This window comes from Helicoverpa armigera, chromosome 3 (genome assembly GCF_030705265.1).
Source record: "Helicoverpa armigera isolate CAAS_96S chromosome 3, ASM3070526v1, whole genome shotgun sequence".
Taxonomy (NCBI): domain Eukaryota; kingdom Metazoa; phylum Arthropoda; class Insecta; order Lepidoptera; family Noctuidae; genus Helicoverpa; species Helicoverpa armigera.
Window position 1 is genome coordinate 9,811,705 of NC_087122.1, and position 16,549 is coordinate 9,828,253.

The 16,549-nt window shown below is 36.0% G+C and overlaps 1 protein-coding gene across 3 annotated transcripts in view; it reads right to left on the reverse strand.

Annotated features, from left to right (window-relative positions):
* The window catches only part of LOC110377785 (voltage-dependent calcium channel subunit alpha-2/delta-3), a 57,905-nt gene extending 44,989 nt beyond the window's left edge, over positions 1 to 12,916 (reverse strand). The window contains exon 1 of one of the 3 annotated variants that reach the window (XM_049835942.2): positions 12,562 to 12,916. In XM_049835942.2, the coding sequence (XP_049691899.1) occupies positions 12,562 to 12,668 (107 nt within the window). In that variant the 5' untranslated portion in view covers positions 12,669 to 12,916. The remainder of the gene's footprint in view (positions 1 to 12,561) is intronic. The other 2 variants (XM_049835941.2, XM_049835943.2) reach the window with 2 other exon arrangements.
* Positions 12,917 to 16,549: the final 3,633 nt, after the last annotated feature.

A 16,549-nucleotide genomic window follows, 5' to 3' on the forward strand; every position in this document is an offset into this window, starting at 1 on the left:
TATATGCGAACGTAATATACTCAGATGTAAGTTTTTATTAACACAATGTCGACCCTATTGTCAAATTGCTCTCTAGGTATATTTCTGTGTCTCTTTATATATCTTAAAATACATAGTTTGTAAGATACTGTTCGTATTCATAAGTTTAGCTATAGTGCCATCTTAATTACGACACTGCTATTCTGACATGCACATATCTCTCAGAGCCAACCTGTATTACTGAAATATGAACTCTAACTTTAGAGCACTTTATTTCACATTTAATATTTCGGTTGACATAGTAACTAATGGCAGTTAAAAGTGCTTTGAAACCAATTGGTATCATAAATTTATTATTAATAACTTTAAAAATTCAGTCCTGAATGTTGCGTGCAGGTATGAGATTTAAAAGACCGGCTTAATACTGAAAAATAAGTCTGTTTGATTGTAAAGGTATTTGCTAGTATGTAACATTTAGCAATTCCAAATATGAAAGCCGCCCCATAGCTATTTTAAGGTGAAAGCTCCTTAAATATTTTCGGATTAAAATTTATAAGAGCTGGCTTAAAAATTCCAATCTACGTGGAGGAAATTCCAATTTTAATACATAATAAAAGTGCTCTTTCCATCCTTTAGCATTTAGTAGAGCTTAAAGCAGTCTATCTATGCGGGATTATCCCTGTCCTGAGCAGTCCTGTGATGAGAAATCGATGGAGACTGCGCTGCAGCGAGATGAAGTACGAGTTCACGTCTAGACGCCGCCGTCAACCCGCACCCGTCTTCTTAACATTACAATAACTTTCAATCGTTTCATATTTTGCTTTGAAGTTATTATCTGCAATGACTTAACTTATAAAGTGTATTTCAAACGAGATTGTATTCGATTTTTTAAGGTTTCTGAACCTTGAGTGTATTGATACGATCTCTTTGCTATCGATATAAACAACGTAACAGGGAAGAAAATAATAAGGGTTTCGACTTCCCTGTAGATAGCTAATGGACTGATTTTTTTGTATACTTTATCAAAATGTCTTCGAAGTCGTTTGCAATGTTTTCAGCCCCACCCTTCGCCTTCTTTTATTCATTCCTTTTCTGACCGTATCACGCTCCCCTATCTATTTTTAAAAGATCTTGTTGATAACATAAGTAATAATAAAGGAAATGTAAAAGACGACAACGGCTGAGCGAATTTTTGGGCAAAACTTCGTTCTTATTTCCTTATTCCGTTTCGTTTAATTCAAGTTGCTCCACAATGTCCTCATTAGCAATCAGAGAATGTTTCGCGGGCATTGTTCGCCCAAGTTCGGCCGTCACCGGCACCGGTTCGGAATTTAGAATTATTTTAAACGTTCGTTTGGGTAGCCGGCAGGTGTGCGGCTCCGGCAGCGTCTCCGGCCGTTACCCGGGACACGGCGGAGCGCACGCCATCCTCAACTAATCACTTTTAAGGCTGTTATGACTAGGAGCCAGGTCTTTATTTCAAAATTAGTAATGGTTCTACTGGCATGTCATTTATCAGTGCTACGTTGTACTCTCCTTACGTGAGATAAAACAATTATGTTGCTGTTTTTTCGTGAAATTTAAACTATACGATTAGGTTGCCAAACGGAGAAAAGGGTCTTAACACTGCAGTGATCCGCTTAAAATATCTTGTTACTGTAATCGGTTTAACCGTGGCGCTGAGCATAGGGTTTCGTCGGCCGGGGCGGGGGTAAACCGATTTACGTTTCACCTGAATTTAATATCATTCCTTTGCGTATGACAAATTTCTGTCTAAAATACTGGGACTTAGTCGGAACGTGGGAAAATTGAACCGGAGCAATGGGTGACTTCAAAGCGACCTTTTAAATGACTTATCTAATTTATGATTGCTGTTTAATTAGGGTGGATCGCACCGAGCTCCGTTTAATTTATTATGATTAAACAAGAAGCGATGAAGTGTGTGAAAAGAAGCGCTGCTTACATTCTCACCCTCCCTGTTTTGCAGAAAGTGTTGAATAGCTATTGTTATGGATGGCTAATCTGTGAATATTTAATAGATCGATAGGGATTGTGAACAGGCGTTTGAGAGTGAAAGTAAATTAATTAGAGATAGAAAGCGATGATATCTGTGTTGCAGCAAGTCGATAACGGTTGTTTTATTAATCAGCGTCGGCGAGTGCTGGCAGACAGGGTGTCAGACGCGCTGCGCCCTTACGTAAGGCAGCCTCCGTAGTACGCGGCCGGCCCGCGCCCCTCACCCCCCCCGCCCCGGCTCGCCCCCGCCCGCGCCCGCCGCGACACCCGCCGCCCCGCTCTAGATCAATACCGGAGCCGGCGCCTTTGACATGTGCCCCGCGCCGCGTGCCGCTCTGCAAATATTTACGTTGTGGAAACAGATCATAACTAGTTTCATTTGCCTGTTTGTACGGCGCCCGCGACACGACAACAATCATAAAAACCAATTTAATTGACAAAACGTCTAATTTATGTCTCAATTACTTTAACCTGATTGCTTTTTTCAACTGTTTGCTTTTAGCGTTGAGTGATTTAATTAACGCTTTAATAGCACACTCGCTCAACACTTATATCCTATAACAGTCATTTCAATTCAAATTAACTGTTATTTGGTTCAATCAGCGAGTAAATTTAACTAAAACGTTGATACCGCATGTGGTGTCGGCCAATCATTGATAAGCCGCAATCCAACAGATAAATCAAACACTCTAAATTAATTTATATTCAGGATTAACTATATGGGTACACCATAATTTTTAATTGAAACGTTTATTTGGTATAATAATAGTTTATACTTTAGATAACAACTTCAACGTTCACTATCTTTCCTCTACAGTTACTGGAAAATGTCGGGAGCAAACTCTTTTTGTGACAACTTTATGTTAATTTTTGTAGATTCATTTACTATAATATCATCATTTGAATAAAAGCACTGAAGCTAATTTATATATAAAAAGTTCATAACTACAACTATTCATAAATAATTAACTGTCAGTGAAAAAGTATTCACCCTTTACCCGCATTGAATGTCGCACTCGCTACAAAGTGCACCGGCGGCGTAGTACATCGACTGCTACGGGAGATGCTACGAGCTACGAGCTACGAGCCTACCCCGCTTGTGCAAATTGTCTACGCTTCTACGAAACAGTTAATTGAGTTACGATTGTAACTAGCGCGGACTTTAATACTGCCATTAAAGGCTGTTGTGTTTTATGTTAAAGCTATTACACTTTCTGTGTGTATAGTTAGTAGTTTTCTATGATATGCATGAATAGTAAATCAATTATGGGTTGGGTCTATAGCTAAGATTTTGGGTTAGTTATAATATGTACTGTCTTTATGAAATGCTCCTAGGTTTTTGCAGAGTTCTAGATAAAGTTACAAATTAAATCATTTAAGATTGCAGTAGACGCAAAATGTATTAATTTCTATAATTTAAAATACCAATACTAAGGAACTCTATCATAAATTCGAAGATTACTCTGTCTGTCTGTCCGGACAGATACAGTCTACTCTAGAGCTTAGGAAAGGCTCCTTTTTATCCATGTGCGTGAAGAAGATGCCTTTGGGAACAACCAGATATGTACAAATAAATAACATTATCTTCAGCAAGCAAGTTTGCATGAATTCTTAGAAACAAACTGCAACAGCAAAGCACTCAGTACGAATAAACTTCAAACTGCATTTGCGCGTTTTTCCTTAGCGATGTTTAAAACTACTGGACAAGTTTTAATGGAACTTTCATTTATATTATCCTTGAGAGCTTGAACCGGGCTATATGATTACGTCTAGAGAAACTTTTGTGATCAATCTCGGGAACTAAGCGAGCGACGCGGCTTTTATGATCATTTTACTACGCAAACATAATCAGGTATACTGTATATACAAGGTTTTTTAAATAAGAATTCTACTTAATTAAATAAATAAATTTTTTTCATATAATGTGTTTTAAATTGTGTAAGGATGGGTTCACTTTATCAGGGAACTATGTATTACGTAGTAGTATTAGTAAGTGAAAAGTATCCTAAAATAAGGATTTTATTTAAAAATTCGCCAACGCAGATTTCATCGTTAGGGCAATTAAGGTTTTGCGTTGGTGTATCAGGCACTAACTATAGAAAGATATTTCTCAAAATACTTATTACGAATATTGCATCAAGCAACGTCGTAATTTAAGTTAAAAGCAAATTATTTTAAGACATACACATCTTGCAAATGTGTGGGTGTTGACGAAAGCATTCATCTCAATTAAATATAAAATAATTAATTTGTTAAAATATTAGCTTAAAACATCAAAAGTCGTACAAAGTCACGAGGTAACTTTACTTTATAATGTCAAACCTGAGTGTCTGGGCTCATCAAGCTTGATTTTATTATAATACTAGTTTTTGCCCGCGGCTTCGCTCCCGTCAACTGACTTCTCTACTTTACCCTATTTTTTTTTTTCATAAGAACCTTCTCCTGACAATAATAAACACAACAAAAAAAGAATTAGCCAAATTGGTCCAGGCGTTGTTGAGTTATGCGCTTACCAACACATTTTGCGATTCATTTTTATATTATAGATTTGATGAGACTGTCTACATACATTCACCTGTGGTTTTGTAAAACGTGTGCTCATTTTAAATTGAAAAGAGTATTCTAAAAAACCTGGTAAAGGTTGATAAAAGTAGGTATTATATGGCGATGATGGGCAGTCTTATCGTGAATGTGAAGTTCTGCAGACAGTCTTTATGCATTGAATAGCCTTGAACTCTGTACTGCAATGCGCTTCTTTGATAACAGGCAACAGTTCTTACGTTTCTAAAGCTAACTATTTATTGGGATTCTCAAAAACATGTTGTAATTTAGATTTTATAATATGCACATATTTACATTAGCACAAACCTAGGACTAATCTAATAGGCTTAAAACAAATAAAGCGTGTCAAAAAATTGGTTTTTATTGTTATTACTTTGTTCAGAAATATTAGATATCGAAAAACATTTGACGAAAAGTCGTACTTTTATTTCTAAATCCGAAAATAGAAATCCTACAATATTTTCAGATTTTCATTGTAATATTAAATGTCAAAATACTTGAGCAACAATTTTGGTGAAGCTAAGTTTAGTTTGAAAAGGCAAATTGACAAACGCGTTATTTTGGAAACTGTGGCTACAGGGAATTAAGGATCTATTTATAATTGGCGAATCATCTGAGTGTGACCTTTGGCTCCTACCCTCGGGCTTAGGTCACATCTATGTAATATATTTAACAGATTTCAGACGTTTAAGATTAGCCCCGTCTTAATTGGTGAGATGTAGAACATGGAGACATTAATTGGTTGGTCCTACTGACCACAGGATGATGTGAATCAACTTTTATATATTTTTAACATTGTGAGGATGAATAGACAAACATTCAAAGTCTGAAATTTCGCTTAGGTCACATCTATGTAGTATATTTAACAGATTTCAGACGTTTAAGATTAGGTTAATCTTAATTGGTGAGCTGTAGAACATGGGGACATTAATTGGTTGATCCTACTGACCACAGAATTATGTGAATCAACTTTTATTTATTTTGCAGTATGTTTGTAATTATAAAAAGATTAATACAACTTATAAAATTATTTATTTTATATTGATTGCTTCCCGCGGTTCCACCTGCTTCCCAAGGGAACTACTTTCTCAGGCTTTAAACTGTGTACCAAATATCATCAAAATCAGTTTAGTAATTTTGACTTGCAAGTACGGCAGACAGTGTTACTTTCGTATTTATGATATTAAGTTAGGATAACCATGGGACCACCAATAGTTTTGACTTGAGTCTTATATTTAAAGCCTGACGGGACTTGTGTCTAGTAGTAAAACAATATAAAGGCCGATGCTGATGAAAATAGAATGACCAAAATATCAGTACCCAATTTAACCAATAAATAACATATTCCGTGGGAGCCAACATTAACCGTTCGACCTTACGCCCACAGCTCTTTACCCGTTTCATAGTTGAGTGGTGAGAGCTGCACAAATGCGCTTACATCGCGATTCGCTGAACTATGACCGTATCTCATATAAGCTATTGTTTACAACGGCTCGGCGCGACTCGCCTGCAGCCCACGTGTTGCTTACAAACGACCACTAGTGGTCAAGACGGTGCTGTCACGTACAATGGATGAATGTCACTTGTTTTATGTTGGGTGGCCATAGTTTGGACACGTGAATCTTCAGTGTTAGAATATTTTCGACAGAAAGATCACGTTTTTCAAGAAGCACCTGTATTTCGAAACCTAGACCATTTGTATTGTGCACTACTACTAAAAACGCAATATATGCACGCACGTATTACTTTATGTTTCGTTTAAAAATACCATCAATTGTCTGATTCACCATGCATATTGGATCAACCTTGAAAAATTACTCCCAATTAAAACCTACATGGCAACAACAACACAAAATAATCGCGAGATAAAACAAGTGACGATCATAGTACATAAGCCATGTATGTACCACCTATGTAGTAGATATAGTAGTAATAAATATAGGACGCCTATGTTCCCAGCTCGGCAAAATCTCAAGAGATAACGACACCAGTTAATTTAATATCGCCCGAGGCATGTGTACAGTTTAAAGATAGTAATAACGTTGTAGCAGCCTCGCTTCGAGCTTTTCAAACTATTTACTAGACGTTTCTCCTTAGTCATATGTCCTATATTCGTTATTACAGATTATTTTATGCTCATGGAGGATAGAAGTGCTTAATATTCAACTTTGTATCGTGAAACGCTATGCTTATGTAAAGCAAACTTTGAATTCAAAGTTAACATAAAACACTAATTTCCATCTCGTTTTTCTGAGTGAGTCAGGAGTCAAACTAAGGTTTGTATGCTCAGTTTCTTAGTAAACCAATTAAGATAGCCGCAGATATGCGATAGTCTCATTATCAGTTCCGTATTCATTTCTAACAATTCCGCAATACCATTACTTAGTCCACAATTCAGGCTAATCAAGCTTCGCCCGTATATCTAGCAAGTACTATTGGATCCGTATTAAACATAGAGATATCAAGACTAGCTGTGCTTAAAACAACAATGATATATATTTTGATCTATAGGTCTATTAATGTGAACTAACTGTGGATTACAATAACCGATGCACCCGTTGTTTATAAATGAGAGCTGGTTTGACGAGAAGCATATACCAAAATTCAATAGCCAATCGCAAAATAATGCATCGATCGATTATTGAAAGGCGCAGTCAGTGCATATTGACCAAAGACTGAGTAGGTGATTGAAAGCATTTTGGACACTTGGGCTTTAAAATCTGATATCTCTAATCTACCTTAACCAAGCGTACCTTCTCTATATGAGAAGAAGGATGTGCTACAGTGGAACAATAATGAATACGCACACACAATTACAAATGAAACCAAAACACGTGTCAAAAGTTCTAAAATATGTATTTTATAGATTTACATAAATAAGTGCTGTAATAGCTGGCCTTGGTGAATTTAGATAAGTTTCAGAGCAGACGGAAACCATTATCAGTATCTATAATTTCCTTTCATATTAGCAGAGTATTATCTGTTTCTATGAACAGGCTGTTACAAAAAAACTTGACGTACTGGTACGTAAAGGTTTTAATGGTTTGTTTCATTAATATCGTATTCGTAAAAAAATATAGTGCTGTAATTACTATTCTATTATTAGTAAATCGAAAAGAACTTAGTAAAGATTTCAAACACGTTTTATAAAACTACATTTACTTAACTTCTTTTCTATATGATTACTTGAAACTTTATGCTTTTATACTTTCTGTTTTAACTAAAACTGTTTTAATACAATTTAATAGAATGCAGGTACTTCGTGTACAGTACGAAGCTAATAGAGTTTGTTTGCTCGTGATCGCGGCTCCGGCCTGAGCTTGCTGTTTTTTTGATTTCGTTTAATCTTCACATTTGCATTCTTAATATAAAAAAAGATTTTCTCCCCTCCCATGTGTGGAAATTGAATGAAACTCCCACGTCGTTCACACCTATAGACGAAACCCCATTTGTATAATGATGGGTCCAAATTGCTATCATTATTTGAAACGAAAATACATTATATATTTTAAGAATTAGATAACTATGTTTTAAGCTCTTTATCCAAAGGCGCCATTTGCCTTTTGTAATACTATCTACTACTCCATCATGCATTTTTAGCGCAACTGAAACTATTGAAGGAGTATTACACTAAGAAGTTGAGAAAATACTCTCAAGTAAGAAACTTTGAACATGTTGCAAAGTCTTATAGCGCAAGATGAACGAAATTGGCAGACTGTAAACTTCATATACCATGCATGCAAGCTTTCTAATTAATTAATTATCTTTACTGGCAACCCCTCCACAAATACACATCGTAATACAGATTAATGAACCAGCCCAATACATTTAATCAGTGGCACGGATACGTAATTACTTTAACCGGAATTCTCGTTAATAATTCAAAGTTTTTACAACCGCTCCACTGTATGAGTGGCGTGGGGACCCTCTATGCCACCATTTATCACGAATTGATCCATCTCCAAACTTCCGACTGTCACTTGTGAACTTTTTCGTTTAGCAAATCGTTGCGTTGGGACTATGAAACGTCAATATTAAATTCTGCTAACATAGCTTTTACATAAAGTAAAATTAACTTAATACTTTGGTAACACTTAAAAATGAAATTACACTTAAATCACTTAATAAAACTAGATCGGAAAATCAACGCCTTACGCAACAGTTAACAAATTAACTGAATTACGTAAACAACTAGAGTGTTTACATTTTGTTTGTGTAAGTTAATTGGGAGTTAATTTTTGACGTAAATGTTACGTGTGTAAGTTACAGTTGTAGGGCGTTAGAAGTAGCGGGGGCATAAGCTTTCGCGGCTGAATGTGGTTCTGTAATTGGCTGTCAATAAACTGGTTGGGTATGCGGAGCACGTCCTGCCCTACATACCACTGCAAGAGGCCTTGCAACGGGTGGACCCTGGCCACCACGATTACAAGGTTTTATTAAAGATCAACCCTCAAGGGAAAGATTTGAATTTGGCAGTTATTATTGAAGTTGTTGGATAAAATTGTGATTAGAGTGGTGAAAAATGCAACTAAAATAACAACTAAATCTACCATTGAACCTTTTCCAATCGATTATTATTGCAGCCTTGATACTCTTTCTAAGAATGCATAATATTTTTTTAATGACATATTTCAAGCACACCTCCGCCATTTTATTATGATTCATGTAATCTAAATGCAAATCTATTGCAATAAAGTAATAAATAATCACTTTGCTTCAATTGTTTCGTTTTAAACATTGTTCTGTTTGACTTTTGTGGTGAAAGTCATATTTAACTGTAATAGTTTCTATTGAATCATTAGAGTTAAAGTGAAACCGCATCGCTTTACTTAGATTGGGAGGGCGGCTTCACCCTGCAACTATTAAATATCGATCGATCGAAATATCTTACAATTTTTGGGAGAAACAGATATTAAACAGATATTTTTTTATTAAAAAAACTTTGAAAGTCGATTAATAATAATAATCTTTATAATGAATTTCCATTTTTACCCAGATGTTTTTAACCACCTACATTAATACAAGATATTGTAGTCTGAATTAAGGGATATTCGTTTTAGCCAGGCTCGCTGGACTTTTGCTTGGATTGCTTAATCTATTCAGAAATTAAATTAATTTCATTACAGAACTAGTACCTACAGATAGGTTAATTAAATGTGGTTTCAAATACAATGATCCAGTACGTTAAAATTATAACATTTTGAAAGCATGCAACAGTACCTAACTACGGAATGAAAGCGGAAAAATACCTACTTTCTAAAGTTAACAATCTGACTCGGAAACTTTTTAACCTGATGCTGAAGGAAAATAAATGACAAAAAATATAAAAAGTAGGCAGATAATTATATGTATCGACTATAGTAATGTGTGGTATTACATCCGAGGAACTAATGGCAGCGTGTCATTTATATTTGTATAGTCTATATTGAAAACTGAAATTATATACCTATAATAATATGTAAATACATATGGTTTTTACATGACCAATCATCATTATTGTTTGGTTAAAAGCAATATCGGATCTAGTTTGTTGTATTGTTTAAACCAGTTTCTATGGTTTAGATTAATTTAAATCGTCATTGTGCTTTAGTAAAGTACTGTGATGAATTAATGGTACCTATTGTCAATTAATACAGGACTGTTTAGAATTGAATATGTTTGATGTCCAATATGTAACTTTGTAGCAAAAGCTTTTAGGTTAGTTTCTATGACGACTTCCTTCGTGTTTCGCAAACATCTTTGTTTTTCTGCCGGTCAATTGCAATGTCTCCTTTTATTTTTCTACGTTCAAAACAAGTGACTGCACTAAAAACCTACCGAAAAAAATATCATGTCAAGAGTAGTAGAAGTAGACTCATTTAATTTTGTAAATAGCTGATCAAGAGTTAATTAGAGAATTGTAATAAATTGAATAGTATTTGCAATTCTTTCTCTTATATAATTACCAATTCTCAATTACCTTTCAAAACATTCCAGGTCTATTTAAGCTTTATACCATAAATAGAATAATGACCATAAATAGAATAATTACAGGAAAATGTGATGCGAATTTCGCAACAGGTGAACAAATACTATGATTTATGTACGGGGAAGGCAGGCAACCATGCTTGTGTGCATTGCTGTGTGTTCGTAAATTTTATATCGGACGTAAGCGAATCAGCTGCTAAAAGGTTCTACTGCGTTTTAAATTACTACAAATTGCATCTTTTTTAGAAAAAAAAAAATGAAATTCATTAATTTTATAAATATAAATTTTAGTTTCTTCTCTTGTTGTTTCAGAATTCCATGTTTGCTATGGGTTTTCATTGGGGTACTTATTATTAGTACTACAATAATGGGCAATCTAACGAGACTCTCATATTGTTGTGGCGTTTCCCTATAATTAGAATTCTAATTATGTATTAAGGTGAAATGTTAATCAAATTTCTCATAAGAGTTCTCATCGATAACTTATTAAGAATTAATCAAATCCTATAATAACTTTAAGTTACATATAGACCGAACGAAATCGATATCTTATATTATAATTCAAAGTGAATCTCGTCGTTTCATTTGATAAACTCATATAAGTTAGGTATCAAGTCGATATGGCTAGAAAGAATGTTACTTGTGGGAAATAGTTTGACAGCAGATAGAAGAGTATTAAAGGAGAAAAGAAACTAATTGGGATAAGGGCAGGAGGATCATGATGATATAAGTTAAGTATCAAATAGAGATCAATCGTATCTATGTAAAGAAAATATTTCTACATTAAGAAATAAACTTTTGACCCTTCTTCAAGGTGTCCTTGAAGAGGTCTTAGATGTCGGCCATTCACGTAATCGAATGTATTAGCAGGTGAAACTTATTTGGAACGATTTCAGTTCTTGCTGACAAGACAAGGTTGAAATACTGCCTTAATTCTGATAGCCTATGGTAGTTATATAATATGCCATATAACTGTGGTTTATACTGTATATGGATACATCAGTGGAACTAAATTACTCTTGTTCTGTATCAGAATCGGACACTATGAATTAATTTACATATTTCTTCTTTACTTTAAATGCTTGACAACTGACTTATTATGAGTGCGATTTACATGTATCCCACGTTTACTGAACTGTAACATTTCAGGCCAATGATTTAATAAGTCATAAGTTAGTACTTAGGTAACAGAGTTTGTGACATTATGGCATTTGTAAATTCTCAAAATCAGCGCCCACGTAATCTAATCTTCTTCTTAATCATTGTCACATTGTAAGGATATCACCTACGCATAATTCCTATTGCTTCTCATTAACCAGAGTACTACGATACATTGGAGTAAAGCGTGGGCTACACGACCGATTACTACAATGTTTTTTACACATAAGTAGACCCCACGCTACATTTCATAATGTTGGTATATCACCTCCATAGGGCGATGATCCTTGCTACCATAAAACGCGGGATACATTATTCGTAGATAGTAAGAAAACGCTTTAACAAACTGATAAAATTTTTCAAAGATCCAATGTCAAATGTACTCTAAACCAAAAGTAATCTATAATTACTTTTGGTGACAGCAATCCTAGTATTTGTGAGCCGCATTCGCAACTGAAAATAACTAATTTCTAATGTTACGTAGGATTTCAGGTATCATGTAAGATCTGTCTTGGTTGTGTAACTTTTCACCATGAAAGAAATTCGGTAAATAAGTAGAGGTAGTATTGAAATTCATTCCATGTATAAAAGGGACAATACTGAAAAAGGTCTACGCGAAGAATAATTATAATGCTCGGATCCGTAATGTAATAAACTTAGATGATAAATTAATCAAAGTACATAAGTAGTTTACAATAATAAGCTTGTTATCTTCTAGGAACATGACACAGTGTTAGCAATATGCTATTAATATTGTTAATTGATAAATAATTTTATCTTATTACTAGAACTTATTACTACGAGATATTATTAAATGTCAGTGCTCTACAAATCCAGTGTGGGTACATGACATGTAAGACTAGGTTAGCGGTGACTTACTCATTGTGCGGGATGTCTTCGAGCTGGTTGGCGAGCGCGGCGGCGGCGAGCAGCGCGAGCAGCAGGCCCAGCGGCCTCCGCGGACACATGCCGGCCATCAGCGCCATCGCACTCCCCACATGACAAGGGCACACGACAACCGACACAGCACTGACCGTTCCTACATAGAAGCACACACCGTTCGCACTAAACTCTCCCGACAGTGTCACACAGGGCGTACGTTTGTGCTTGAGTCATCGAGTGGTAGTGTCAGGCAGGTTAGGGACCGGTGTCGTGCGGGCGGGCCGCGAGCGAGGACAAGCGTGTCGCGCGCCAAGCCGCCCCGCGCACACCCCGCGCACCCCGCCCCGCAGCCCCGCGCCCGCACTGACGCTGCGCGCGAATCATACGCCCAATAACGCAGCGGCCTACTACTTATTACTGAGATTTATTTGCTCATACATAGGGTTGATGGTCAGCGACCGAGGCGAACGTCTCGAGCCCTTCTACGACAACATCCGGCGTAGTACTCGCAGCAGCGCGTGGCACGCGGCGCGCAGCAGGGCGGCTGGGGCAGCAGCGAGCTGGCTCCGAGCTGGTGCCGAGCTCGCTGGCGAGGGGAGCTGGTGGCGCGAGGAGCTGCCGGCCGCGACACCGGCCGCCACGCACATGCGTGGGCAAGGCGCCAGGAAATCCTTTATTGATTCCCGCGCTCCCGCTTTCTAAGGAATGTCGCAGGCGTTGCTACCGCCAAAATTTCACCCTCCCACTATTATAATTTGAGTTAAGCGGATCACTGTACGCTCCATAGATTGTTTTCGTTACATTTAACGAATTTAAGGGATTTTCCTTTAAAGAAGATATTAAAAGAATTAAATTTTGTACGAACGACGAGGGACAAAAGTTTTATTTTTCAATTTTAAGACTTCGTTGTAAGTAATTGTTATATGATTTTGGAACTCGGTTGTTTTCCTCATTGACCACATTACTGTTTTAAGCTTACATACATAGAAAGCTGCGGAACTCTTATGAGAAACGCTTTAAGAGTAGGAACCCATTAAGGACAAACGACATCCCTACGCGCGTCTGAAGGCTCAGGTAGTCTAGATTACACCTGGTTGTTACTTACGCAACGCTCACTAGCCTGTTACCGACGGCAAGGGGTAAAACCCGCTTCCTTCATCTAATTGGATACTTCAGAGTTTTCACTTAAATCGTATCTATCTGCCTACATGCAATGCATGGTTCTAACTTGTAACTTTTGATAACTAAATAACTTCGAAGTTATCGTTTAAGTAGCGATGTACTTGTGAACTTGTAATACATTATGGTTTATTGATTTTATTCCTTTTATTTTTTATTATTAGATTTATCTTATTTTTGGCAAAGTATCACTTTGCATAGCAAATCTGTATATATTCCAATGTTAAAAAGCAATGGCATCTCGAAAACTAGTGTGTTTGCATTTTTACCTACGTTTAAAGAGAACTACTTTCCAAACCCGGATAAAAAGTCAAACCCAAGTTACTTTTTGGTTACATCAGCCATCATTTCAGAGGATAGTCACAACATGTACCTAAATATTTTTTTTCAAAAAGTAATTTTGATATACGCACTGCCGGTTAGCCCCATGTCATTGTGGGTTATTAATTAACTTGTGTTATGGATGCTAACACAACTGACCTACATATTTATAAATACATACATACTATAACACCCAGACCACAACCAGCAAGCATGCTCACCACACAAATGTCGACCTTAAGAGCGTGTACGCTCGCCGCGCGATGTCAACTTTAGGTAATTCAACGCAAAAAATCGCGCAGACTAGCGTCGCGGCTGTGTGCGTGCCTATCATACTTCACGTATAGTCACACAAACCATTTTGATCCTTTCGAGTGAAATTAGTAGAACAAAAAATATATTATTTAGTAAATAGTTAATAGCGAGAAAATAGTGTAAGTCTATGGATGACTAAAATATAAAGGCGTGAAAATAAGTCGTTAATACTTACACTCTTTTGCAAAAAAATCGGACACCTATGAAAATCTTGGTTTTGAGGATTTTCTGTATATTACATACAATTTTCAACAGTACGAAATAGTCGACTGATGATTAATGGCAATGTAAGAGTTTCTGTATTTTAACCGATTTCAAAAAAAGGAGGAGGTTTCAATTAGATTGTTTTGTGATTGTTCTCAATTTGATTGTTCTCGATTTCTCAAAGACGCCTGGACCGATTTGAAAAATTGATTGTTTATATGAATGGTCCAGTCCATCCAGACCGAAAAATTGTGGTCAAATAACAACAATTGCCGGAAAGCCAAATATTGGTGAAGAGATTGGGTTTACCAAATAAATAAAATTAAAGTTTTAAGTTATCTATCCTATATGCTTCAAAAGTTATTCGGGATCAAAAGTCAAGGGTACATCCAAAATGAACATATAAATAGCTCTGCTCCTATCTAGCCTAAGGAGTCCGCCATATTGGATTAAGACTCGCGACACATTTTTTTGTTGAGTTATTCATATCAAGCACTTTCATTTGATACCCATATCGTAGGAATGCATTAAAACATTTTTGTGTCCATCTTGGGTATACCCCCATATTGGATATAGAATTATACATTGTCATTAAAACTGAACTTTCAAACAAAATTTCAACTCAATCGATAAAAAAAAATATGCTTCAAAATTGAGCTTTAAATAAAATAGTAATGTATCAAGATTTGTTGGTCGCGCTTGAAATGTACTCTATTCTCGGTATCCACGGCAGAGGTTATTCACCCTACGCGATGTGACGGAGCGACACGTCCTCTCTCTGTGAAGCCTTGCGGCGGTCTGGTTTGAGTTGACTCGCGTGCAGCGTTTTATAGTAGTTTTTAAATAATTTATAAAAAAATAAAAACGAGAGATTAAATTATAATGTAAAGTCTATGTTTAAAAAAAAGAGTTATATTACTATAGTAAATAATTGTTATATTAAATTAAGTAAGATAGGTAAGTAAAAAAAGCATTTGAAATTCACAACTTTTCACATTGTTAAAATATTTTTTTCTGAAAGATAGAGACCTAAATCAAAAAATGTTTTCAACTAACTATAGGCATGGGGATTTCGTCTATGAGTAAAAAAATAAATATGATTAGATATGCCACTATTTTCACATGAATTTAAGCTTCGAAATAGACGCTGAACGGGAATTTTATAAATCATCTGTTACGTTATAGGGGTTTTAAGTATTTAAACTACACAAATTGAAATTTATGTTCAATTAACTATATAGACAGTGAAATTAACTTGCGTTATTATAAATTAACATAGTTATAGGATAAGTAGTTAATGAGAAACAGTGGTTTGAAAAGTACCTTTTTAGGCCAAATGGCGCGCGGTTGACGTACACGCTCTTAAATCGAACTCGGGACCTCAGGTTCGGCAGTCCGGCATGGTGACCATTGCGCTATTGGGATCGTCAAAATACGCACTTAATAAACAGTGGTCACTTAAGTAATTCAAACAATCACTAGATATAGTTTCTTTGAATAAAACTAGTTTTACATTTAATTTATATTTAATCCCGACGTTTCGGATTCCTTATATCATCCATGGTCACGGGCATACTAAGGCGTTGGTCGTCTTGATATTTTAGTTACCCACAGCTACCCTACATTTTGTTGACTATTATTGGCGATCAAATCCGTAAAAGTAGTTTTATTTCAATATCTAATACCTATTTGCGTAAAGTGTTAGAAATCAATATAGTTTCTTTGATTAATTTACTGTTTACAGCGAAAAAGCTATTGCGAACGAATCATGTAATGCTGAAGATCGTTTTTGAAGTAGGTTTTCAAATCAGAATTTATCTAAGAATACCCTCACACAGCATTCTAACAGTCCGCTGACAGTTAGCGCGAAGGTAAGAAAAAAAACTTAAAAAAAATGTAATCAATGGAAGTTTTTAGTCGGTCTCATGCCGACCAAATACCTGATCGTTATTATGTGCGTACTGCC